Source organism: Wyeomyia smithii, chromosome 1 (genome assembly GCF_029784165.1).
Source record: "Wyeomyia smithii strain HCP4-BCI-WySm-NY-G18 chromosome 1, ASM2978416v1, whole genome shotgun sequence".
NCBI classification, from domain to species: domain Eukaryota; kingdom Metazoa; phylum Arthropoda; class Insecta; order Diptera; family Culicidae; genus Wyeomyia; species Wyeomyia smithii.
Window position 1 is genome coordinate 148,927,704 of NC_073694.1, and position 27,890 is coordinate 148,955,593.

Below are 27,890 nucleotides of genomic sequence, written 5' to 3' on the forward strand. Positions count from 1 at the left end.
TGTTAAGAATGCCATAAATGAATCTTAACACGCTTTACTTACCGGGCTTATCCAGCTTATATTTGGTGTACTCCGCCGGATTAATATCGATCTGTCGATGAGTTCTAGGCAGTGTTGTGCTTGGTGTCGGTGCTGGACTCTGATGGCCAGTAAGTGCTGCCATTGCCGATCCAGGCACACCACCCGGACCGCCTTGAGTCAATTCGAGCAGCTGGCGCATACGGCGAACACTGGGCGATCGAATGGACGACGGTCCGATGTGCTGTGAAGACATGGATCGTACTGGCAGTGAGGACATGCGTGGACCACCCACCGTAAGGTTGTGCCTATCTAGTGTGCCGCCTGTGAGACCAGTGCGACTGCTGTAGATGTGTTCGGTGTTCTTGAGAACGTCGTGAATATTTTCGGCTGAACAAGAAAAACGATGCGCCCGCTGCTGATTCAGGATATCGCGAGATGCCCGCATCTGTTCGCATATGGCTGAACTGCTGGGAGCACGTCGCAGCCAGGCTCGGTATTCGTCTGAAGTAAATATCGATGGGCTAGCGGTTATTCGCTGGCGTAAATCGCGTGGATCCCTTCGAATGGGCAGTGAGTACTCGGGAGCGGATAAGTTTCCATCGGCTTCGTCTTGCAGGCGCTCACCGATACGACTTCGGAGACCCATCCGGGAACCGGGACGTTCGCGTGGTAGAGAGTTAAATTTGGCGTACTCGGGACCACCGCCGAGAGCTTGCGTACTACCACGTCCCATTGCGGCAGCCATCGCTGGGTGGTTGTAATAGTAATAACTAGGCCTGGGACCAATTGTGGCTTCTGTATCGCTTGAATAATCCAGCGCTGGGCGAGAACGTCGTTGCAGAGATCCAGTAGCGCCCAATGGCGACGGCCCATATTTTGTGGTGCGCGATGACGGTGGAGGTTCATAACGTCCATAACGGCCTAGGGTACCGCCGGCAATGGGAGCTGCCTGTACGAGGTCCGATTTTAGGCTAGACCGTAACAAAGCATGGCGACCGAGCGATGCGTAATCTGCATATTCTACCCGTGGCAGATGTTGATCCGAGCCACTGCGTGGGAACCGTTGGTGGGATTGAGACATGCTGACGCCTGTACCGGCCGATAGTCGCCGATTGGTGCTGGGATAGAAGGAGTGTACTTTCTCGGCTAAACTTTCCAGCGTTCCAGCATTCTGATAGTAAGAGTGCGATGTTTGGAAGCCGTGCGTTCCCTTCGGCTGCTCGGTGATTACAGATGGTGGTGGCGGTGGTTTGTAACCCCAACTCGGAGTCTCCACTGGTTGTCCGGTGCGGCTACTGTAGTACAAATCGAGCTGTTCGCTCTGGGGACTGTAATTATTTAGGCCTAGTCCCAGCCGTGACCGGGACTCGGTCATTTCCCGGCCGTCTCCCGTTCGTCTCTCACGGGACGATCGTGAAGAGCGTGGTACTCGATCCGAATCGTCTAGATCATCGTCCCGCAAGTCGCGCTTGATAACCACCACAGGAGGTGGTTTATGTTCCGGCCGCGACAACTGGTGGGGTCCAGGGGAATTGGCTCCTCGAGCACCGCGACGCTGTCGGATGGCTAGAACTAGACGTCGCGGAATTGACATTATAATCACTACATCGTCTAGCGACATTCGTGTAACGTCGACCAGATTTACGGCGAGAATCTCATCTCCTACCTGTTTAGAGTAATATATAAAAAATGAACTTTTAATAAGATTTGCTTGAAGAATGATAGCAGTTTGTTGATTTTAAATGTCATCACATTTACTATAACAAATAAACTAAGATAAACTCAATCATCATCAATCGGATCGACAATTGAAACAATTTCGTTGGTCATTTTGTCGTTAGAATATCCTGAGTCCCAATGCATTCAAAAGTGTGGATTACAATGTGCATGTTCTGGCAACACTGAATGCTACACATTTTTTATTATACTTAAACGATCGGTCCGTACTAAATAGCTAAGGGGAGACAACTGGGTATAGATTTGCATCCACTTTGGGAACCACTCGCTGATTGGTTGAAATTGGAAACCCCGAGTGCGTTAAAATTTATCATCAGGCTCGCTGGCAGTGTTGCTGAACAACATGTTTCGTTGTTTTGATTTATGTTATTTCTATGATGTCACCTGTTATAATTTAAAATATTTTCAAGTTAGCATTTAAAATAAAGTATAAAGCGTACAAATACGGGTGTAGTAAGAGATCCGACTTGGATCATCACTGATATTAATTATCAAAAGATCTAAAAGTGCGTAGGGAATTAATACGGTTTTGCGTGAAGCATATGAACAGCACCGCTGCTCAATGTCGGAAGTAAATAGTGTAGTGTAAGCTTATTTCTACTTTTGAGTCCGTTCTGGATTAGGTTTGGAACATACCAGGCATATTGCTTGTGCGGAGAGTACAATTCAGATGGGTCAATGAATGAATCATAATCATTGATGGATGACACGTTTGATTTAAAGGATATTAAAGATGCAGATTCTCCGGTAATCCCCAGACGGTAAAACTATCGCCTGCAGGGGGAATTGTGCATAATGCTGATAAAAAGCATTAAAAACATTCAAGTATTTTCCGAGTGAATGGCATCACTTATGAAAAAAAAACAACAGGGATCATTGAGGTGGATGAGGAAGTAGAGTAAGAAGCCAGATGTCTTCCCTTATCTAAATAGGAATAATGCATGGAAGGCTGTTCTGGGAGCCATTTAATGACGGATCGAAAATAATTGATTTAGAAAACACTCTTTTTATTGATTAAGCGAAATTGAGTAAATTGAGATGTCTGCATTATTCTGATGAAAGTTAAAACTACTACCCTTTTTTTCTGCCACTACTATTCGTGTATAATGACAATGCCAATTGTATAATTGTATAATTGTATAATGCCAATAGAATGAATGAGAAAAATTTGACTTTCGATAAAGTTCAAAAGTTTCGTCTCTTCGGAAAAGTCCCTGTTCAAAATTTGAGCCTTAAAGTGGTCAATGGTTTATTTTCTTGACCCAAGAAAATTATGCGCAGAGTTAGTTCATTAGGTCAGTTCCGAAATCGAGAAGTTGATTTTCATTGGCAGTGTACTGTACTGTACATATGCTTTGTATTGTTAAAAACAAAAATAGTTAAGAGCCAAAAATCCAGACTAAAAAAACAAACAAAATTAGAGCCATCGTGGCCAATGATCAAGAAAATATGAGAAAATTGTCAAAAAACCGTAGACCTGAACAGTCGAAAACCACAATAAATAAAACTAAATTTAACGTTGACTTTATTTGTGTTACGTATGTGTAGTTACGCTTCCAATGAACCTGATAAAACCACAACGTTCAGTTATGGTTCTGCTGGATGTTACTTTATCCTTAGCTTAAAATCGCTCCAACAGGAGATACGAGATCTATAATGAGGAGTAATGTGCATATTGTTACTGGAAACAATTTGAAATATAAACGATTCATTCTAACTATATTCTAAAAGTTACTACAGCACTCAATTTAAACAACTCAATATGAGTATTTTTGTGTTTTTGCTTTGACGAAACATCACTGAATGAAAATGTAACCTAATTGCTCATTTTACTATGGAAGAATATGTTCACCATTCAGTAGCAACCCACTGTCCTACTTGGCTAACGCTCGGACTGTCGATGTAGTAATACATCCATCTTTTGTCGCTAGTGAAGAAGTTGCCCGAAACCACATCACACACACTGGATACTTATTCAGCGTTCTCAAATTCCCCACTACCGGATGATAAGCCTGACCCCGTTTGTTTTTTTTTTTGTTTTTAAATAGTTTATACGACACGGCACGATACAATTTATGTTTAACTGAGCCAAGTACATTTTTTTTAAATTCTTAATTAGCAGGGAAAAGAGGGAGGCCTTTTCTTTATTCTCGCGGCCGACTACGAGCTAGTGGGGATTTAAGGTGAGAGGAGGGGAGTTACAATTTTGATTTCAACTATATTGAGTTATACGATTTATTTATTTGTACATGGCTAAGCAGTGATGTTCTATTTGAGCAGTTTGGACTGAGGTGTCTGCGTGAACATGAAGATGCCGAGTCTTCGTTTGGGTGTCTCCAGCTTAGTGTATCATCTTCTTTCAGCGTGTAGCGGGAATGGTAATCTAACAAATAGATAGAAGAGTTTCATATTTTAATACCAGCGTGTTTTATGAACACGTATAGCTGTGTCATGTACTGGAGATCACCGCTTCCCAGAATGTCTCTAACGGGTACGTTCGGTTGTTTTCCTCGGGCCCGAAGGGAATCTATAAGCTCAGACCTAACACCACAGTATTCGGTACACGACCAAACAACATGCTCGATGTCATGGTAGCCATCGCCACAAACGCAGTGATTACTGTCTACAAGCCCTATACGAAAGAGATGCGTGTTTAACGTATAGTGATTGGACATAAGTCTGGACATCACGCGAATGAAGTCCCGACCTACATCCAACCCCTTGAACCATGCTTTCGTCGATACCTTAGGAAAAATGGAATGTAGCCACCGTCCCAGTTCATCTGAGTTCCATGATGATTGCCAACTGTTGAGTGTTCTCTGACGCAAAATGCTATAAAATTCATCAAAAGCAATTGGTCTTTCATAAATATCGCCGTCAATAGCACCCACCTTAGCTAAAGAGTCAGCCTTTTCGTTACCCGGAATCGAGCAATGAGAAGGGACCCACGCTAAGGTAACCCGGTAATTTTTATCTGTTAAAGCACTTAAAAACCGCCGTATTTTCCCCAGGAAATACGGGGTGTGCTTCACAGGCTTCATTGATCGCAGAGCCTCAATGGCACTGAGACTATCTGTGAAGATGAAGTAGTGGTCTATGGGTAGGGTTTCGATGATTCCAAGAGAGTACTGAATAGCAGCAAGTTCTGCGACGTACACGGAAGCAGGAGCATCGAGTTTGTAGGAGGCGGTAAAATTTTCGTGGAAAACACCGAAGCCAGTGGACTCATCTAGATTAGATCCGTCAGTGTAAAAGCTTTTATCATAACTAACATGTTTAAACTTATTGGAAAAAATCTTAGGGATCTCTTGGGGTCGCAATTGATCCGGGATACCAGAAATGTCTTGTTTCATGGTGGTGTCGAAGAATATAGCATTATTAGAAGTAGCTAAAAGTGCGACATTGGAGGAATCGTATGAAGAAGGATTAATATCTTGAGCCATATAGTCAAAATATAAAGTCATAAATCTGGATTGAGATTGAAGGTCGACCAACCTCTCGAAATTTTCAATTACTAATGGGTTCATAACTGTGCATCGAATTAGCAACCGGTAAGAGAGATTCCAAAAACGATGTTTCAACGGAAGAATACCCGCTAGCACTTCAAGACTCATCGTATGGGTCGACTGCATGCAGCCCAAGGCAATACGCAAACAACGATATTGTATTCTCTCTAATTTTATAATGTGCGTGTTCGCGGCGGAGCGAAAGCAGAAACAGCCGTACTCAAGAACTGACAATATCGTTGTTTGGTATAACCTTAGAAGGTCTCCTGGGTGAGCACCCCACCAAGTTCCGGTAATCGTACGAAGAAAATTAATCCTCTGTTGGCATTTTTGTGTCAGATACCTAATATGACAAGCCCAGGTGCATTTGGAGTCGAACCAGACCCCGAGATATTTAGCGACTAAAACCTGAGAGATCGTTTTACCCGTTAGTAGGAGCTGCAGCTGAGCTGGGTTATGCTTCCTAGAAAAAACGACCAGCTCAGTTTTCTCCGGAGAGAATTCGATACCCAGCTTAAGAGCCCATTCAGACAAATTGTCTAAGGTATCTTGCAATGGTCCTTGCAGGTCGCTAGCCTTGCCACCAGTAATGGATACAACGCTATCGTCTGCAAGTTGCCTTAGCGTGCATGAATTTGCAAGACATTCATCGATGTCATTGACGTAAAAATTATATAAGAGAGGACTTAAACATGAGCCCTGGGGGAGGCCCATGTAACTAATTCGGGAAGTTGTCGAATCGCCATGTGAGAAATACATATGCTTTTCTGACAACAAATTGAGCAAAAAGTTATTCAAATATGGTGAAAGTCCCTGCGAATGAAGTTTCGCGCTTAAAACTTCTACAGAGACAGAGTCAAAAGCCCCCTTAATATCCATGAACGCAGAAGCCATTTGCTCTTTTCGAGCAAAGGCTAGTTGAATTTCAGTAGAAAGCAACGCTAGGCAATCGTTCGTCCCTTTGCCCCGGCGAAAGCCAAATTGAGTATCTGAAAGTAACCCGTTTGTTTCGACCCATTTGTCTAACCGTAAGAGGATCATTTTCTCCATTAATTTCCGGAGGCAAGAGAGCATCGCAATCGGCCTATATGAATTGTGATCAGAGGCAGGTTTCCCGGGTTTCCGAATAGCAATGACTTTTACCTCCCTCCAGTCATGCGGAACAATATTTAGCTCAAGAAACTTGTTGAATAAATTCAACAAGCGTCTTTTTGCAGAGTCGGGTAGGTTCTTCAACAGGTTGAATTTTATTCTATCTAACCCTGGAGCCTTATTGTTGCACGACAGGAGAGCCATTGAAAATTCCAACATCGAAAATGGAGGCTCTTCCGTAGTTACTAATAACGCGTCGCGAAAGGTTTTCTGTTCCGGTACAGAGTCTGGACAGACCTTTTTGGCAAAATCGAGTATCCAGCGATCTGAATACTCCTCGCTTTCATTCGAAACGTCACGGTTCCGCATGCGCCTGGCGGTATCCCAAAGAGTGCTCATCGCTGTTTCCCTGGACAACGCGTTTACGAACCGCCGCCAGTACCCGCGTTTTTTCGCCTTTACTAAGCTCTTCATCTGCCTGCCCAGTGCCTCGTACTTTCGAAGCAGGTTGACAGTGCCGTACTCCCGGTAGTCCTTATACGCCGCGGACCTTCGCGCGTACAGCTCAGAGCACTCTTTGTCCCACCATTTGTTGGGAGGGCGCTGTCTAATCGTTACCCCGGGTATCGGTTTCGTCTGAGCTTGAGTCGCGGCGTCGATTATCAAGCCAGCTAAGAACGCGTATTCTTCCTCCGGAGGAAGTTCCTCGTGAGTCTCGATAGATTGCGCTATAATAGACTCATAACACTTCCAATCAATATTACGTGTAAGGTCGTAGGAAATATTGATTGGGTTCGGGGGAGTTGAACCATTAGCAATTGATATAACGATTGGAAGATGATCACTACCGTGGGGATCGTTGATTACTTTCCACCGGCAATCTAGCGCTAGTGATGTCGAGCAGAGGGATAGGTCAAGCACGCTTTCACGTGCTGGAGGATTAGGTACACGTGTCGCTTCCCCAGTATTCAAAACTGTCATATTGAAGTCGTCGATCAAGTTACAGATTAAAGAAGATCGGTTGTCGTCGTACAGCGACCCCCATAGCGAACAGTGAGAATTAAAATCTCCCAATATCAAAAAAGGCGCGGGAAGCAACTCTGCTATATCAGTGAGATGCTTCTGTTCAATCCGCGCGGATGGAGGCATATATAACGAAACAAGGCATAGGTCTTTTCCATCCATATTCGTTTGAATGGCAACGACTTCAATATTCGAGATCGAGGGGAGGTCGATTCGGAAGAAGGAATAGCACTTTTTAATCCCTAAAAGTACCCCTCCACCGTGTGAGTCTCGATCTCGACGAATAATGTTAAAATCGTGGAAATTGAGTTGATCGTTTGAATTGAGAAAGGTTTCACAGAGCGCAAATGCGTCACAATTGTATGTATTTATTAAATGAGAAAATAGATCGAATTTGGGGATGATAGTTCTGCAATTCCACTGTAATACAGTGATAAAATTCCTAACCTCTTTCGCCGTATTAGTCATCGAAAGATATGATAGCTGAAATGAGGGGCCAAGTTGCTGCTAGTTGCATCAAAAAGGTTTTCACTGTAGGAAGAAGGGCAAGAAGAATATTTTGTAGGGGATCTGGTATGTTGAATGTTTTAAATATCCAGTCCACAATATCAGAAAATTTTATGAACCCTGTTTCTATTTTATCTTCTGATCGAGAAATGGGTGCCCGAGGGGTTTTTGGTGCCCCAGGAAGCGGTGGGTACTCCTGGTTTGATTTAAAATTAAAACCGGGAGGTACTTGCTTCGGTTTTTCTTCACCGCTTCCTTTTTGTGTTGGCTTATTGGTCATTCCGCTAGGGGTTATCTTGCGACCTTTGCGAGAAAGATTAGGAGAGTTGATCATTCTCCTCTTCCTAGATCCTTCTGGCATGGCATAAGAACACCCTTCGACGGGATCGTCAGATGTACCCTCATCGGTTGGCAAAAAGGAAAAGATGTTTCCTGTCGAGGGTGGCTCAGCACTCTTCAGCATTTCTGCGAAAGAGCGCTTTGATCGTTCCTTGAGGGAACGCTTTATTTTTTCCTCGCGCTGTTTGTACGCGGGACACGCCGAAAGGTCATGCCGAGTTCCCTCGCAGTAAAGACACTTTTCAGTATCCTCACTGCAAGCGGTCTCAGCATGATTGCCTCCGCACTTGCTGCAGCGTGCCTTGTTGCAGCAGTAGGTGGCTGTATGACCTAACTGCTTGCAGTTTTGGCAATGCATGACCCGCGGTACGAACAGGCGTACAGGCAGACGAACCCTGTCCAAAGAGATGTAGTTCGGCAGTGCGGATCCGGCGAATGTTACACGGAAGGAATCCGAAGGGAAGAATTTCTTCTTCCCTTCTTCGATGGATACTGAATGCAATTGCTTGACATCCAGTATCTTTACATCTTGAATCAGGGGGTTTTTGAAGCAGCCAACCCCGTGACGCAAAATGTCATCGACCGTGAGGCTTCCTTCGGTAACCACACCGTCGATCTCCACGTCCTTGGCAGGGATGTACACGCGGTACTCTCTCGTGAAGAGCTCGTAGCTAGCAATTGCGTTTGCTTGCTTCAAGCTACTCACAACAACTCGCAGTTTGTTCGGTCTAACCTTTGTAATTTCGGTTACGTCCGAAAACTGTTTTGCCAGGTCCTTGCCGATTTGAATTATATTTAGAGGCTTCTTTATGGGCCTGAAGTAAACTACGAACGGACCTTTCGAAGCATCTGGGTAAGCTTTCACCCGTGTTGCCGGTACCCTTGGTACGGGGCTAGGTAGCGGGGAAGGTAGAGGGGAATTGATGGGGGAGATCTCAATCTCTTCCCCAGTTGTTTCCACATCCAGGAATAGTTGCACCTGCATGTCGTCCATTTTGCGGGAGCGTTACGCTCTACCGCACACAAACGATAAATATTCGAATGTGGGGGGGGGGGGGGGGTCAAATAGTTGCTATTAAATTTTAAAAACAATTTTTCAAACTACAATGGATCAAAATTAAAAAAAAGGCAGTAATACTTATACTAATAACAATAGTAATAATAATAATAATAATAATAATAATAATAATAATAGTAATAATAATAATAATAATAATAATAGTAATAATAATTATAATAATAACAATAATAATACTATTAATAATAATGATAAAAATTCTAAAGTGAATACTTCACCGAACGTCTAAGTCACGACCTCACGGCTGATAGTAGGATTAATCGAGCGTCTCCGCAGAACAAACAATGACGATCCAGCTTCGTGTTGTGACACAGTGGCCGTATCCTACACGCGACCTTGTAGATGCCACTTGTAGTTGACTTCCACTCGCTCGATCGTATGGTGGTCCGTGCTGCTAGCGGGGTAACAGCGGTGCGGGAGAATTATTCTTGCTGATATATCAGCTGCGTATCGGATCACTGGCGGGGTAGCCTGCCCCTACCAGTGTGCAGAAGATGTTTCTGCCGATAAACTACCGGCTATTGTTATCGCGCAGCACAAGAAATAATCGACAAAAAAACACCCGTACGATAACTCGTGTATTGTTATTTTGCAAACTCAAACGGAGATGAACAATTTGCGTCTAATCGAGACGAAAGCAAAACAACGAATGAGACCCCGACTTCCGAAAACTGGCTTCTGTTGCCAGTACGTGATGGTTGGAAAAGATTGTAACAGCGGTCTGCGGTTTTTCAACTCCTTCAACGGTAGGGTGAGAAGAAGGTGTGGGGCGATGGTGACAAGACTATTGGAAAGGCTTTGAATGTACCTGTACATAGACCATTCTTGATTTTTTTTTCACGTGGTCGCCGCTGTTTCATTTTTTTTATTCTGAACATATATATTCATACATAATCTGTATATATAATAAAACATCGGAAACACTCGTTTTACTTTAAATTTCAAATTTTAGTGCAACGTAAGAACTCGCGAATAAATATTAAACGGGACACAAACACTTATGGTTCTTACAATGTAAAAAATTTTACCTCTCTTACCGACCGGTTTAGGGTAAGCTGTTATCCATCTACGGGGCGATGTCCAACCGGTTGGACATCGTCCCGTAGATGGGTAACAGCTTACCCGAAACCGGTCGGTAAAAAAGGTAAAATTTTTTACATTGTAAGAACCATAAGTGTTTGTGTCCCGTTTAATATTTATTTACACTCGTTTTATTTTATGTCTTCTATGTCGTTGAAAATGACTGTCTTCGTAATTGTAAATCACTGTTACTACCGCCTTCTGTGTATAAATTACAACGAAACATTAAACAAATTACAACGAAACAACAAACAACAACTTCAAATTTACTTGACCAGGAGAACGGCTTTCCAACTCGACAGTAAAAATACAGGCACTGAGCAAGGTAACAACACGAGTGCAATATTCCAATTATCTGTTTTATAGTACGTGTAGAACTGGGAAAATTATACTCAAACGTCCCAGGAAGGATCAATCTTTTATTCTAATTGTTTGAGCCCGTTCCACAGTGAAAACCGAACCATCACAGAGCTCACACAAACCTTTAAAAATTACAAACATTCTATTATAAACGTAAATGGTGCTATAACGGATGAAAAAATGCAACAACACATTCCAATTTATAGTTTTTGTGCTTTCGGTTATTTTTCTTTCTGTGTTCCTGTTTCACACTTTCTCCTTTGTAACATACACACTTAGATTTTATTGCCGAGAACTCAACAGCTGATAAATTCAGCGATATGTTCTAAAAACTTTCGGCAGAATTTTCAAGAACTTCGGCACATAAAATGTCAATACTTGCTGGTTTACGGTAAATCGATATATTTGCTGAATGTTCGTCGAAATATATTGCTGACATTTGTTGAAAACTTTGCCGAGCCCAATCAGCTGTTGGGAAGTTTACCGAGATAAATTAAGTGTGTAATATCGGTTGATATTTTATAAGTGTAACGACTTACAGTCACCTAATATATTGATAAATACGCTGGAGTATTAATTGTGCAAATTGTGTTATTTATTTAAACTAATTTATTTTTAACTATTTATCCCGGCAAACTTCGTTCCGCCCATTTTTTTTTTATTTACATGATTTTAAACACGCTAAATTGTATTCACCTACACCCAAAGATTTACCTTCCGATTTGTTTATTGTAAATGCATAACGAATCGAACATTAGATACGTTTAAACTCAAAAGAAAAATCGTTTGAAATGATTGGTTTTATAGGAATGAAAATATCCTAGCTTTTGTGCACCACCACGAATTTCAAGCCACATTGGATACCATTCGGACATTTTTAGCTGATTTCCAGAAAAGAAATTCGTCAACTTGGAGTCAGGTTCTGACCCCTGACCATCAGTCTGATACCGGAAATACCATCTATATGGAGTATTCAGTCATTTTTGGCTGTTTTCTAGAAACCAGAAGTCACCATCCTAGAATTTAAAATGGCGTCTGAGGTGGTTTTTTAGTATCTGTGCATCATCATGATTACGGAAATACCATATTTGGTCACTTTCGGCTGTTTCCCAGACACCGGGAGCCGTCATTTTGATTTTCAAAATAACATGTAAAATTGATTTCTGGCCTCTGGGCGTCATTCTGGTTCCGGATATACCCATATCGGGTGGTACTGGGCCATTTGAGGCTGTTTTCCTGAAACGTATGTGAAGTTCATTTCTGGTCTCTGAGTGTCATTCTGGTTCCGAAAATAGCCATTTTGGGTTGTAATCGGTCTTTTTGAGCTGTTTTCAAGAAACCAGAAGTCGCCATCATAGAATTTAAATTGATTTCCGGGGTCGATTTTTTGCTTCTGTGTATCATTCTAATCTCGAAAATATCCGTATTGCGTGGTAATTGGTAATTTTGGGTTGTTTTACAAAAACCGGAAGTCGCCGTCTTAGAATGGTGCCTGGTGCCTGAAGTTGATGATTGACTTCTATGCATCGTTACAATTTCGGGATTTGGTCACTTTCGGCTGTTTCACAAATAGGAAGTCATCATATTGGATTTCGAAATGGCACCCGGAGTCGATTTCTGGCCTCTAAGCGCTGCTCTGGTTCCGGAAACACCCCTATTGGGTGATTTTCGACAATGTTGGGCTGTTTCCCAGAAACCAGAAGTAGCCATCTTAGCATTCAGAATAGTATCTGAGGTTGATTTTTGGCTTCTGTGCATCATCACAATTACGGAAAAACCCATATTTGGTGGTATTTGGTCACTTTCGGCTGTTTTCCAGCCCATTTTTCACCCCCAAAAACTTTCACATGCCAAATTTGGTTCTATTTGCTCGGTAAGTTTTCGAGTTGTGCAGAAATTTGAGTTTCATATGTATGATACCCTCCTCTCCTGAAGAGGGAGGGGTGTCAAACCATCATGAAAGTATTTTTTCCCCCTAAAAATCTTCTCATGCAAAAATGTGTGTTTCATTTGAAAAGAAGCCCTCCTTTTCAAAAGAGGGAGAGGTGTCGAACCACCATTGAAACGTTTCTTACTTGATTAGCTTATTTACTTGATTAATTTATGAGTTATACTGAAATTTGTGTTTTATTTGTATGGGAGCACCCCCCCTCTCCCTTTTATCTACCACAGAAATAATTATTGCTCTTGTAACCCATCTCGGGCATTTGATTTCGAACTCACGCCACTGCGTGGTTGGTAGAGATGTTTCACAACTACACTAGGCCGACTCCAATATGGTCTCCTATTATCGTTGTTCTCTCATGACTTCCACTGCAATTGCTGCAATCAACATTTCTCAAACATTGAAGCAACAAAGCGAATATTACTTCACTTTAGTAGGGAACTACGTTCCATATATACACAGTACACGGCTTTGCAACTAAACTGAACTAACCTTACCACTAATGATACAGTCTTAGATAGGTTACTTTAACACGAAAAACCCTGTTTGCCGAACAATACTGTATCGAAAAGTTAAACTTTTGAAGCATACTAAGAAGTACATTTCCGACCAGCTGCACCCGGGCCATCAGGCAACTTTTAATTGAATTATTTCTCTCCACTGACATTGCCGAGACGCCTCATACGCCCTCACAACACTATAGTCATTATCATCATCATGATCATCATCATCAGTCTCTAACAAATCGACCCAGTTTCAGCTCTAGCGTTATCCCTTGCGTCTAGACCTAGACGTTCCTGTATGTTGCTCTTCCTTTATCACACTCGCACTAGTTACCGGATGCTTTCCGGGCTCCGAGCCAAAACGTCCTTTCTGTGTCAGTGGGCTGCACTACCAGCTGCTGCTTACTTAACAGCGCTAAAAAAATGTGCAACAACTTTTCCATCGCAACCGGAACAAAACTTAGCGAAAGTACTTTGGAGTGGCATTAAGACCAAAAGTTGTTCTTCCTATGCAGAGTCAGTCAATAGAAGTTCACATGAACGTGAAAGAATGGTGTAATTTCGCTCATTATACGGTTCAATCGGCGTTCAATTAATGTCCTTTTGAGAGGGTAATTTATCTATGTTCTAGATATTACAACAATTATGCATTGAAAATATATATTGATACCATGATTTTCGAGTATGTTAGCGAAGAACTATAATTTACAGAAAAATTAGAGGTTTCATGACATGCAAATTAAAGCTATACCTCGAAAAATTTACAGTAATAGCGAGTCTTATTTTTATTCTAAAAAAGAGCTTCCACGTTTCCTGGTAAATTTTGCCCGATTTTCCTGCCACATTCTGATGTTGCCTAGGGATAAACACCAATTTGAATTGTGCTGTGCTTTACATTTTGGCAAACAGCCAAAAAGCAAAGGTCATTGGACGGGGGAGTGGAGACGGAACACAAAACAAAACGCGAATGATTAATCTTATTTAGTATATTTTGTATAGACGGATACAAAATGGATATTCTGTCAGGGTAATATAGCAACTAAGAGAAATTATTCTGACAGAGAGTCAGAAAGTGCTCCTCCTAACAGGCGGTCATCAACAAGATGATAAGCTATTAACAAGGCTGCATTTTTCAAAAGTTTTGCTTCGCGTACACACTTGCAAATATACAATAGCGAAAAAACGGAATTTATCAAAGAGATTTAGGTATGACAAAAATGGTATTATCTGTGGTAGGTATATACGCAAACAGTTTTGAAACATATTCGAGAATATTTATATTTTGCAATATGGAACGAGGTTCTGTGATGATAAAAAAAGGTAGTTCAAGAGCATTACTTAATAAACTTTGTGAGCATTTTTGTGTTTGTTTTGATACCACAAAAGATCTTTTCATGCTACAAGTTTGCCGATCGCTTCTTGAACTTAAAGCTTCTGTGTGTACCTATATTATTATTTGTCCTTACCGTTATGTATTCGGCATTGTACTTAACACCCGTAAGTGCTCGGCAAGGTACCCAGGTACCCACCAAAATGAAATGCTTCTAACTTTTAATTCTAGACCGATTTTGTATCTTGAAGCCGAGTAGGTATGGGGTAAAAAAAAATCAAAGCCCCTCCCTTCGACACCCTGCTGCTGTAAACTGTCTGATGATGGAAAATGGTTTATTTTCACTAATCAGAAGCATTCTATGAACTTAAATAACTGAGTTTAGGTTAACTTTTTTTTAAAGCAATAAAGTCTGAAAAAGTACCCGGGTATCTTGCCGAGTATATAACGGCTTAGGTAATCTAAGGGGCCATCCACATTCCACATGGACAGCTTTGGGAGAGGGTGGCGGTCAGCGTTATGTCCACGGTCCATACAAATTTTTTAGAATTTATATCAGCAGTTGTCCACGGGGAGGGAGGGGGAATTGAAACCTGTCCACGTGGAACGGGATGGCTCCTAATTGAATTATGTAACCGTTTCGGTTAGAAGCCGTCGGTGATAACTACTAAAGTTACCACAGGGGGCATGAGAATATCGCACTGCCATAACACCTCGAATTAGAACAACGATGCTATAACCATAAACGACAGCGTTGCCAGGTATCCAGATTTAGCTGGATTATCCAGATTTTTGAACATGTATCCAGGTAGACAGCTTTGATATCCAAGTATCCAGATTTTTCGTGGATGATCCAGATTTTATTTTCTCTGTTCCGCAAAAAGGTCATCACTTCAATTTTGGCGCGAAATTTTGCAATTTTGTCACCTCAAATTTTGCGTACCCCAAGACTTTTATTCGAAAAATTAACCTTTCACCCCACGAAATGACTGCCAGTTTTTTTCCAGATTTTTATTTTGTCTTTTCCAGATTTTTGAAAAAATGACCTGGCAACGCTGATAACCGATGAAACCCGAAGCAGGGGCGAAGATCAGCGGATCATCAGGCACATCCGATATTGGCGAGCTATCGTCAGCCATTGCAAATTGATCGCTCGATAAGCCCAGACCAGTTTAGTAGAGTAAAGTTAAAAGCCTTGAAAAAGCTAGTGTTTGTACACGTAACCTCAAAGATCAAATGAGGAGAGTGAATCAGGATCCAGAATTTGCAATATCGCTTAGTCGCAGGGATAGTACCTTGGCCACGTGCAAGCCCTCCGTGCGATCGACCTACAAGCTACGCCATCTTTACCATCAACACCAAGCGTAGACAGTACGTCAGTCAGCGAAGTCATTTGGATTCGGACCAAGAAGCAAGACGAGCGAACGAGCCGTGGGACGGCGAAGGTTCGCTGAATTCCCCAATGGTTGCGGCCTGGGAGGAGGAGAGTTGCGGAAACAGCCAGCAGACAGCGGTATCGTCGACGTGACGGCATAGGTTGCCGAGCTACAGAGCAATCAGCATCGGTAGCAGAGTTCTTCAGAGAGATTGTATGTAACTAGCATGTGTATAGACCTAAGATAAAAATGTATGTTCTTAGTTAAGCTAAAAATGCCACATGGTAGAGTAGAGTCAGGTTAAGCCCCCCTTTATCGTAAATATAGAGTGCATGTAAAACCCAACTGCTATTTGCGTCATATCGGCCGACCCTGAGAAACTTTGCAAACCTTGGAGAAGGTGTTCGAGAGAGATAGAGAGACATTGCTCACCTAGTTGAGTGGCTGAGGTGACAATTAAAACAATAAAAAATTGAAATCCTGTAAAACCCTGACGCAATAGTCCTAAATTATGCAAAATAGTGCTAATGATGACCTTTGTATCAATGCGTAGAATGCGCATACACGGTAGGAGTCGAAAAGTCATTAATGGGTAAATATTTACCCATTTTTATTGTCATATGCGGTTGTCGAAAAACGAATGAATCGAAAAATGGGAAAAGGGTTAAATCTTACGCGTGCACAGTGGTCTAAACTCGAAAAATCGTGATCATTTCAGAATTGACTGTGAAATATTGATTTCATGTACCCAGTGTCTTCAGCAAATTTATTCCATATAACAAGGCCTTTCTTTTGACGTTTTCGGTTTTTTGGTCAATACCCCTAGTAGTTAGATATAAAAATTATTTTTTCTAATTTTCAAAATACCAGATAGCTTTCTTCAGCAAAGTTGTAGGAAAATCTAAAAAATCGAAAAAGAATTGCTGAACATTGTAATCTTCTATCTGTACGTCTGATATGACGAAATAGAGTTTCACGAGGAACACTCCTCAAAATTAGTTATTCGTCCATAACTGTTTCTGTAATCGTTGAAACAGTTCAAGATGTTCTAAGATTTTGTTCATTCTGCTAGACCTCGCATTTTTGTAGAATATATTGGTTTGATATTTTCATTTGTTGTAAAGATATTTCTAGTTTGTTGCTGAAAATAGCCTAATTCTAATTAGTCTTCTAATTAGTGGGAATTTGGGCTCATTTTTTCCCAGTGTGCGTCGTTTGATGTTATGCGAATTTTAAAAATCGTTGTTTATGTTTCAAATACTACGCAATATAATCACGAAATATATCAAACGAATGAAGTATTCGTTTTGTTGTAATGAGACAAATAAAAAAAGATTCGACATGCTTTCCCTAAGCAAGAGCACATGGTAATGAGGATAAACGAGTACTTACACGTTAAGACGGAAATCATGATTAATGGGGAAAATTTCGACCAATTCGCAAAAAAAGAGAGTTAGCCCATTTGAAGGGTTAACTTGATCAAACACTAGATCAAACATCGAAAATGGGTATAATTTTACGCATTTTTAAAAATATTTTTTTTTTTTAGAAAAAGAGTAAAATTTTTTCCCTTTAAAAAAAAAAACCAGCATCCATGCGATGTGATGATAATATTTTACAAATCAACGGAATAAGATTTTCTTGTCCGCTTTAACTCAGTGGTGATTTTTCACGTGATTTTTCACTTAATCTATAAAAATTAATTTTCATTCTTTCATTTCATCTAAAAAATATGGGAAAAGAGATCGTAAAAGAAACGCGTGCGAACTAGTCAACAGAGCAAGCTAAAATGGCAACTAAAGTTTCATTGCTTTCATAACGCGTACAATTTTACCCATTTCCCATTCTCATCACGCCACAGTGGTCTTAACTCGAAAAATCGTGATCGTTTTACATTTGACAGTGAAATATTGATTTTATGTACCTAGTGTCAGCAAGTTTATTCCATATAACAAAGCCTTTATTTTGGCGTTTTCGGTTTTTTGATCAATCCCCCTAGTAGTTAGATATAAAAACTATTTAGTTTCATCCTGTGCAGGGCACGAGACATGGTCTATATTTCCAAAAATACGCAAAACCAGGGTGAAAAGGGGCAAGATAGATCATTTTCCGTGCCCTGCACAAAATGAAACCATCACCAATGAATTTATTGACCAATTTTTCATAAGAAATGCTATATTTCAGGTTGTTAGTCCAGTGGCGATTATTTAGTGAAATAACCGGAACCCGCATTTCCACATATTGGAATGAAAGCCCGAATTCATGCTATACTCTTTAGATACCGTAAACTGGGGTGACTTGAACATTTGTTTTAACATATCTTAAATATTTTAAGAATGTACTGAATACTAAATTGTTTGATATTTTTAAAATGATTACTGGCATACATTAAGGGGTAATATCCACCAAATGCTAAAAAAAACAAGATTTTTTTCATGTTTTTTTAAAGGACATTTGAGATGTAAGGTATATAAGTAATATATCATTGAATTAAGCAACTCTTGCAGAGTAGAAAAAAATTGTCATTGCTATTTTTGTTACAAGATGGCGGCTGTGCAGCGATTGCCGTGAACCGCTTTTTTAAAGTTGTTCCGCGGCGAGCAGTAGCAGTCGTGCCCAACTCCACCTATCACCAGAACAAAAATTTTTCATTATCTACATAAGTGTCGCTAGTGAAGTACACATGATTATATTTCTAAAATTTTTCTTTGCAAAATGGCAACGGTTTGGGAAAAAAATTCTTTTTCGACAAAAAAAAAATCGACTTTAATTGTTTATAACTTTTGTTGTTGTTAATCAATCGCTAAAATCGTGTGTACTTCACTAGATAATCTAATGAAGAAGCTACAGTTAAAATTTCAAGTCAATCGGATGTAAACTTTTTCAGTTCTACTGCTCGCCAATTTTGAAAACATGGTTTTGAGAAAAACGCGTTTAAAGTTTCAAAATGCTTTAAATCTTAAGAATCGCAATAATAAAGCCCCTAATATTTTTTTACCATCAGTCAGCTATTCACGCGCTGTAAAGTTGTCTCTTGGGCCTTTTTGCCTCGTCTTCCTTTTTTTGTCTGATGTGAGGCTGCGCCTAGACTCATTCGCGATATTGGACATGCGATGCACAGCGACTTTGACGCGGTTGGCGTCCGATCCCACGCAAAACTCATACATGTTCGGTCCAACGGTTAACCCAAAAGCATGAGTATGTAGGGTAGGGAACGGCTTAAGCAGTGGCACTTATTTAAATCAGTCGAAGAAAGCAGGCCCCAAACTCCTGGATTTTGATCAATATCGACAATTCCAATGATGGAAACGAAAACTTTGATTGTCTAGCTATCTTACGAAGTAGGATTGGTCGATCTTGGATCGATCTAAAGAGAATCGATCTTTTCCGCTCCGATCTTCGATTTTTTTGATCGATTTTTCAGCCCTGAAAAAATCGAAAAGATCGTTTACTTTTCGATTTGATCTTTTCGATCTTTTAAAAATTTAATTTATGTTTCAGCATGCAGCAATTTTTTTAGATCCAATTTTGAGTCATTGTCAGTGATCGTGTTTCGTTGTTTTATCGGGTTTTGAATGGTTGCGTGCGATTATGACATTATTATGCCTCCTTATAGTCCATTCCATTCCTGCAAAAAAATGCAACTGGTGACGAACTAGCAAATATGATATGATCGGCGTGCATTCAAATCGAACCAAGCTCCAAAAACATTATTTCGAGTAATCGGCGCTCAAAGCTCTAGGAAATTTTGGTTATACAGTCGAATTTCGCTAGTTGCACTGAACCCGCAGCTCATCTAGTGAAAAACTATCAGTCGTCGGGCTGAGCTGTCAAAGTTGCAAATCGATCAAAGAGCACACCGATTGTTTCTTGTTGTTAGGACTACAACTGGGAACGAAGAAAAGTTCTATAAAACCGTTGAGTTGGTTGACAAACCGCAAAAGTTCAAAACCATTCGTTGAGAATGATCTTGCTTGTACTAATTTCTCTCCTACTTTTTTGGATTTTCTTCAATGTTTTCCATATTAATAGAGCTTCGTTTGATGCCATGCAAAAGGTCAAATTTGCAAAGAAATACGAAAAGTGCAGCATAGGGCCAAATTCGAAATTGGCTCATTTAAGCCACACATCACACATTTGAAGCCAAAAATGAGTGCTCAATAATAACGTGTTCTCAAATACTTTCAAAAATACGCATAGCTCTACGTTGCATTATTACGCCAGAAAACTTATATTGTTTTTCTAACAATTGATTAAAATATTGTTTGTTTACATATATACTCAGCTTCATTTGTTTTTATTTGAATGAATTCTACTTTCTGCGTTAAAATGCATCCACAAACCCCTCAAACGAAAATCAACGTTATCAGAAATGATGTTTGGCTTCGATTCAGTTGGGCTATAGCCCAACGAGCGGGAGCCCAACTAAAACGTAACTCAACTAAACATAACCCAACGAGCGAAATTCGACTTTTTTCTGGCGTATCACAGAAAACGAGGCGAGCGGCGAGTTACTCGCCTGACCAATTTTGGTATTACAGATGGCGAGTCGGCTGGGTTTTGGACAAATAGCTCGCCTGCGAAACTGTTCGACTCAGTTGTCAGCAGCCAAGTTTTACTTGCGATCCCTAATACAACATTTTACCCGCCTCGTCAGTGACTTAATTTTCGAAAAAAATGGGGCTTGGTCCGGACTGGTCGCACACCGACCATCTCATAATCATTGCTATCCTGTATCACATTCCACACACAATAGAGAAAAAGTGTGATATTTTGACGTATGATTCTGCAATGTATTTTGAATGATGTTCCGACACGCTAACAAACACATAACCAAAGTTTTCAAATGATGTAACTTTAAGGTATATTTCTTTAACAACCTTTCGAACTTGATAAAACAATCTATTCTATCTCCTGTGCATTATAACCACGGACGGTGCTATAACATTATAAACTTTAGTTCCAATCAGTTATGAATTTCACAGCGCCGCAAAAAAGTGCTATAAAAGATCGATCCAGTTGAGATCGATTCCGCAGCTCCGATCTTTTGGGTGGATCGATCAAAGGACCGTTTGAATGAATCGATTCTCAAAATCGATCTTTCCCCGAAGATCGCCCAATCCTATTACGAAGATAAGAAATACCGTTAATCACAAAGAAATCACACAGAAATCACCATTCGAAACAAATCGACCTGTATTGCAGCCATTCAGGAGCCACTTTGGGTGCTGAAAAAAAGGCCTGCAAAACAGATGACACTGCTTAAAATAGGTTCGGGGTGATTGGAATAGTGTCCCTCGATTGGTAACTTCAATTGATTATTGTTAATGTTTGCTAACTTAGTTTTACAATCTGGCAACAAGCTCTGACAGAGAAAAAGATAGAGAACAGATTGATATACTTCTGTTTGAATTTCACCCAACACATTTAGAGTATTTCGTCTCAATACACAGGCGGTTCCTAAAGCTGCTTAGAATATGTTCCCTACCCTATTAGAGAACAGTTAAAAATATCGGCATCACCGCAGTTCCAACAAGACACAAGAATCTTGAAGCCTAGTAACGCTTGCTGGACTGTGAAAACCGCACATCACTATTACAGTTTTTACACACTTCTAATTCAGAAAAGGTAGTAAATACAACGAAAAATGTATGAACCAGTAGCCGAAATCCCTATTATCATCGCGACCACGGTTTAAATCAAGAGTTTTTAATTTTTCCGTCGAGGTATTAACGTACTCCGAATCGCCTTTGAACGCATGGCGGGTGTCGGTTACTAATTTTACTCCGGGTTGTTCTGGTACTTCTTCTTTCACTGCCTTTATGGTAACTGTACACCTTGTCACTCATATTTAAGTACTTTTGAATATGACTCACAGTTAAAAAGTATTGAAAAACTCAAACAGAGAACGTACACAACGAGAACGGCTCATCGACTAAACAAAGGGAAATTGTGAGTAAACACGTGCTGTAGAAACGCTGTAACGGTCGAAACCTGATGAAGCGACCTCTATACTTTAAATTTGAAACACGATAGCGATCATAGGTAACTATGTAAGCCGAGCATCGGTGATTTTGGAGCATAAAAGTTGTTCGGTAAAAATTGATTTAAGCGAACTTTGAGTTTAGATCTGTACTTGGGCGATGTAGATTTTGATTCTAGGATAGTTTTAGCTTGATTTAGGCCAAAAAAAATGGAAAAAAATCTTCTTTGGTGGATATTGCCCCTTCCAGTCACTTTTTTCAAAAATTTAGCAACAGCTCTGCTGTTTTGAAAGGTGCTCTAAAATTTTCATATCAATCATTATTCCGGGGTGACTTTGATCACTTCATTGTTTTGATGAATTTGGAGTGAAACTTTGCTGCTTCAACAACTTTGAACAATTCAAAACGACTCAAATGTGTTTTTAAAAATTAAACCTAAATTAATCCACCTAGCGGTCAGACCCAGCCTTTCTCATTCAAACTATTATTTGTAAAAATAGATTTACATTAACGCTTCAACCCAATAAATGTATATTAACTCTTTAGGTTCTAAAATATTGATGTTGTAATCTATACATATAAAATGCAAGCCGATCTGTCTGTCTGATCCATATAAGTTCGAAAACTGCCGAACCGATCGACGTGAAAATTTGTATGTAGGGGTTTTTGGTGCCGATAAAGGTTCCTATGATAGTTTGAAACCCCTTCCTCTTCTGGAAGGGAGGAGTCCCATACAAATGAAACATAAATTTCTGCACAACTCAAGAACAAACCAAGCAAATGAAACCGAATTTGGCATGTGGATGTTTTTAGAGGAAACAAATATATGCATAATGGTTTGGCATCCCTCACTCTTCTATAAGAGAGGGGTTCCATACAAATGAAACACAAATTTCTGCACATCTCGAGAACTAATCAACTAAATGGAACCAAATTTGGCAGGTAAATGTTTTTAGTGGTAAAAAATATGTCCATAATATTTTGACACCCCTCCTTCTTTTGAAAGGGAGGGGTGCCATACAAATGAAACACAAATTTCTGCACATCTCGTGAACTAACCAAGTAAATGGAACCAAATTTAGCATGTGAATGTTTTCAGGGGTAACAAATATGTCCATAATGATTCGACAGCCCTCGCTCTTCTAGAAAGGAGGGGTTCCATACGAATGATACACAAATTTCTGCACATCTCGAGAGCTAACCAACTAAATGGAACCATATTTGGCAGGTAAATGTTTTTAGTGGTAACAAATTTGTTCCATAATCGACCTCAAGCAACATTTTGGATTGTAAGATGGCAACTTCCGGTTTCTGGAAAACAGCCAAAATGGCCGATTTCCACCCAATATAATAATATCCGGATCTAGAATGATACACAGGAGCTAAAATCGATCGAAATTGTCTTCAAATTCCATTAAGAAATCCAAAATGGCGACTTTCGGTTTCGGAAAAACAGCGACAAACGACAAAATACCACCCAATATGGGTATTTCCGGAACCGTAATGATGCACTGGAGCCACAAATCGACTTCAGACAACATTTTGAATTGTAAGATGGCAACTTACGGTTTCTGGAAAACAGCCTGAAATGGACGATTTCCCTTAAATATGAGTATCTCCGGAACCAGAAAGATGGACAGAAGCTAAAATTGATCACAGACACAATCTTGAATTTCAAGATGGTTACTTCCGGTGTCTGGCAAACAGCCGGAAATGATCAAATACCATTCAATATGAATGTTTTCGGAACCAGGATTACGCTCAGATGACAGAAATTGATTTCACAGGCAATTTTAAAGTCCAAAATGACGACTTTCGGTTTCTGAAAATCAGCCCAAAGTGACCAAATACCACCCAATATGAGTATCTCTGGAGCCAGAATGTTGCAAGAAGCTAAAAATTGACCTCAGACACTATTTTGAATTGTAGGATGGCAACCTCTGGTTTCTGGAAAACAGCCAAAAATGGCCGATTCCCGCCTAACATGAGTACCTCCGGATCTAGAATGATACACAGCAGCAGAAATCGACCACAGACCTCATTTTGGATTCTAGGCTGGCGACTTCCGGTTCCTGGGAAACAGCCGAAAATGATCGAATTACACCCAATATGGGCGTTTCTTCAACCAGAATAACGCTCATAGGCCAGAAATTATCTTAAATACCATTTTGAAATCCAAAATGGCGACTACCGGTTTGTGAAAAACAGCCTAAACAAACAAATGCTATCCAATATGAGTATCTCTGGAACCAGAATGATGCAAGGAGCTAACAATTGACGTCAGGCACCATTGAAAATTGCTAAATGGCAACTTCTAGGAAACAGGCGAAAATGACCGAATAATACTCAATATGGGTATTTCAGTAATCGAGATGATGCATAGAAACCAAACATTGACCCTGGACACCCTATTGAATTCAAAGACAACCACTGTTAGATTCTGTTAACCTGTGTTGTTCATCAGTTAACCCTCAGCTAGCCCGCTCACCTGATAATAATATTGATCAAATCGGTTGTGTAGTTTCTGAGATAATGAAGTTTCGTGATTTTCACATTTCGGTACATTACAGACGAAGTTACAGTTCGATTACAGTAAAATTCAATAGGGTGTTATGAGGCAGTTAGACTTTTAATTTTACACTAATTTTGTGGAAATCGGGTAAGCCATCTCTGAGAAAAGTGAGTGAGTCCAAGTAGTCTTCGGAATATGTTCCTTTTCATAGCTGGATTTCACATTTTTAAACATAACAGGCAAAGTAATAGTCCGATTGCAAAACAAATCAATAGGGTCTTTTGGGGCAACTAGACCTTCCATTTGACACTGATTTTATGAGAATCGGTCCAGCCATCTCTGACAAACATGAGTGAGATTAAACAGTCTTCAAAGCACCTTTCTTTTTATAACTTTTGAACCACAAGTTCAATCTTCATAAAATTCAAAAGTTATAGGTATTTCAGGTAGCCCGTTCCTTTGAAACTAATTTTGTTCAAATCGGTAGTGTAGTTTTTGAGAAAATGATGATTCATGATTTTTACATTATGATACATAACCTCTAAACTAAAAATCCGATCACAATGAAATTTAATAGGGTCTTATGGGGCACCAAGACCTTTCATTTGCAATTAATTTCATGAAAATCGGTCCAGCCATCTCTGAGAAAAGTGAGTGAGAATAAAAATCTGCACATACACACACACATACACACACATACACACACACATACACACACACATACACACACACATACACACACATACACACACACATACATACAGAAAATGCTCATTCGTCGAGCTGAGTCGAGTGATATATGCCATTCGGCCCTTTGGAGCACTTTTATACTTTCGGTTTTGCAAGTGATTGCTATACCTTTCTAGGAGAAAGGCAAAAACAATTCAGGGGCTATTCACATTCCATGTCAATAGTCTTTATTGGCGAATTTCCAGGTTTCATACCAAATTTAAGAATATACATGAACGACTGTCCTTGAAGGAAAGGGGGTCTAAAATCACCAAACCTAGCCCACGTGGAATATGGCTGGGCACAAAATAAACAAACATTACGTATCGCAGCTTGTTGTTTTGTATCTGCTTGAACCAATTGTTTGTATGCAATAAAAATCGCTCAAAATCCACGTTATTTTCAAATTAATATTTGAGCATATAAAACCCTCTTTTAAAAGCAAGAAATGTATGGGTAGTAGCAATGTAGACATATCTAAACATAATCAGTGAAGATTACGGCAAATATCAAGCTCTTCGAGCGATTTTTCTCACAAATTAAAAAAAGGGGTAGAGTAATCAAAGTCACCCCGCTGATCAAAGTCACCCCAGTTTACGGTATTTGCAAAATTCTCTAGAGCAAGCTCCTGCTCCACTTAGTCACCGAAAAGTTTCTAATGACTGTTTCCGGTTGCAGTCTAGAATTTTAAAACCTAAATAATGAAGCTTAGATGCAACTGAATCTAGTGATTTTTTAAGGTTTTTCGTTTAAATAAAGATTCGTGAGCTGAAGGTGGTCTTACCAGTAGACTAGGTAACCCGATCAGTCATAAAATATCAGGATTATATCAAATCTTGATATTTTGTTGCGAACTTTTTGTATCAACTTGTGTTCTAAACTTGGTCTCGTTAATAGTTAAAATATCAAAATTCCTATCAAAATTACTTACTGATTATTACAAATTATAGCAAGTTATGTAAGGTTTTTGGCAGAAAAGATCAGAATTAGTTAGATTGTACAATGTTTTGTTAATTAAATAACAAATTTTGTTATAAATATGCTTTAAAATAGAACACACTTTTGAACATTCAAGCATATGATATAATTCTATACTTTGGAATGGATCCGAGCTCGGGGAAATGTGTTTTTGCATCAAATCACATCATAAAATCATGCATAGAAGCTAAAGCAATAAAATTTTTCCACTGTGTTATTAATTTGAATAATCTCTACTTCTGCGCTTTGTGTGTGTGTGATAATTTGTCAGTTCATTCGCGAAAGTAACTCTTGCTGTTTGTAAAAGTTTTTAATCAACTCAGAGCGCAACAGGTCGGAAAAATAACCAATTATCCGTCAGACCAATTGCATTTTTCTTTCGCACTCCCTGAGGCCAAGCGCATCCGCTCAGCCCCGCCTCTGTCGTCAGTAGGAGCAAAGTGAATAAAAAGGAGAAGAGTGGAATCAAATTTCACCGCAGTGATGCGCGCAATGAAAACAAATCAATTTAACGCCTCGGGGAGTTGTATCGTTTCTTTTTCAGCACAGTTTTTTAATGAGAAAATGACATCTGTAAGTACTTTCGCCTTCGCCGTGTCACAACTTACCCTCAGACAGCCACTGTTGTAGACGGCCGACTCGAGTGCTATCCGAGAAATGAACACCCCATCGGACCGGTCCGCACCGTTGCCCTCACGGATGTACAGGCCGAGAGTTTGACCGGGTCGTTTAACAATCTCCACCAGCTACCAGCCAAGGTGAAATCGACAGGAGAGAGTAGAAACGACATATTAGTACAACTGCTTAGTAGCGCTAGAGTATCACGCAGTCAGCTTGCTTACCTGCACCATGTGCCGGGCATCAGCCTTGTTGAGAAATTTCTGACCAGCCTCGACGGCCTGCCGGCTGCCCATGCAGCGGGGCTCCAGAATGCGCACTATCATTTCACCACGCCTTTCCACCGCCTGTTGAAAGATGAAGAAAAAACAGAAAATAGGATTAGTTTTGGGAGAAACTTAAACATAATAAATCCGAACATACGTTCACAATCAAAGTGGGATACAATGTCAGCTACGGGAGAGTCAAGTTCCTTTTTCTTTTGGATAATAAAATGTACATAGCTAAACCGGGCAATTTGGTATCAGTAATTAAGATTGATGAAACTTGGGTTTCAATAATGAAAATATAGCTTTACATCTATTGAGTACGATTAGAAGATGGAAAATTTGCGTTCTACCCACATGGGCTAAGTCTAGATTCATCGTGTGAAGAAGTTTGTTGTCAAACATTTTGTATTGATAAAAAGAACAGATTTGAGAAAGTTGGGACAATATTTTTTTTAATTAAAAGTAATTCGCAGGAAAAAAACGCATAACAATCATTGAAATAATAATTGATTTATAACTCAAACAATTTTGTGCCGTGTCAAATAAAAGATAGATGAAAAAAAAAATTAATCAAACAATCCACAAAAATCTAGTTTTGAGTTGAATAAACTAACGCAGCATGAAAGGAAGGTTAAAAATACTGCATTTGTTCAAATGGGGATAAAACTTTTCATCTTGGCACCACGTTGACATTTCACCCGGGCGTGAGTGGTAGACAGGTTTAATCGATTGTATCGGTGAAGAACCATCATTTCACTGGATTGATATCGGAGTTTGTTGCAAACGATTGTTCTGCAGCTCGGTTCTGACCTAATATTCATGCTCCTGTACAGACTTTTGAGTATTTACTGGGTACTATAATAATTCGTTCAGCAGCAGTTTATAACTAAAACTTTGTGCATC

The 27,890-nt window shown here is 40.0% G+C and overlaps 1 protein-coding gene across 3 annotated transcripts in view; it reads right to left on the bottom strand.

The window, feature by feature from the left end:
• LOC129718334 (rho GTPase-activating protein 100F) overlaps positions 1–27,890 on the bottom strand; it is a 103,070-nt gene that overhangs the window by 20,694 nt on the left and 54,486 nt on the right. For all 3 annotated transcript variants that reach the window (XM_055669012.1, XM_055669011.1, XM_055669013.1), the window contains exons 3-5: positions 26,943–27,065; positions 26,709–26,846; positions 43–1,687 (exon numbers count right to left, since the gene is read on the bottom strand). In XM_055669012.1, coding sequence (XP_055524987.1) covers positions 43–1,687; positions 26,709–26,846; positions 26,943–27,065 — 1,906 coding nt within the window. The remainder of the gene's footprint in view (positions 1–42; positions 1,688–26,708; positions 26,847–26,942; positions 27,066–27,890) is intronic.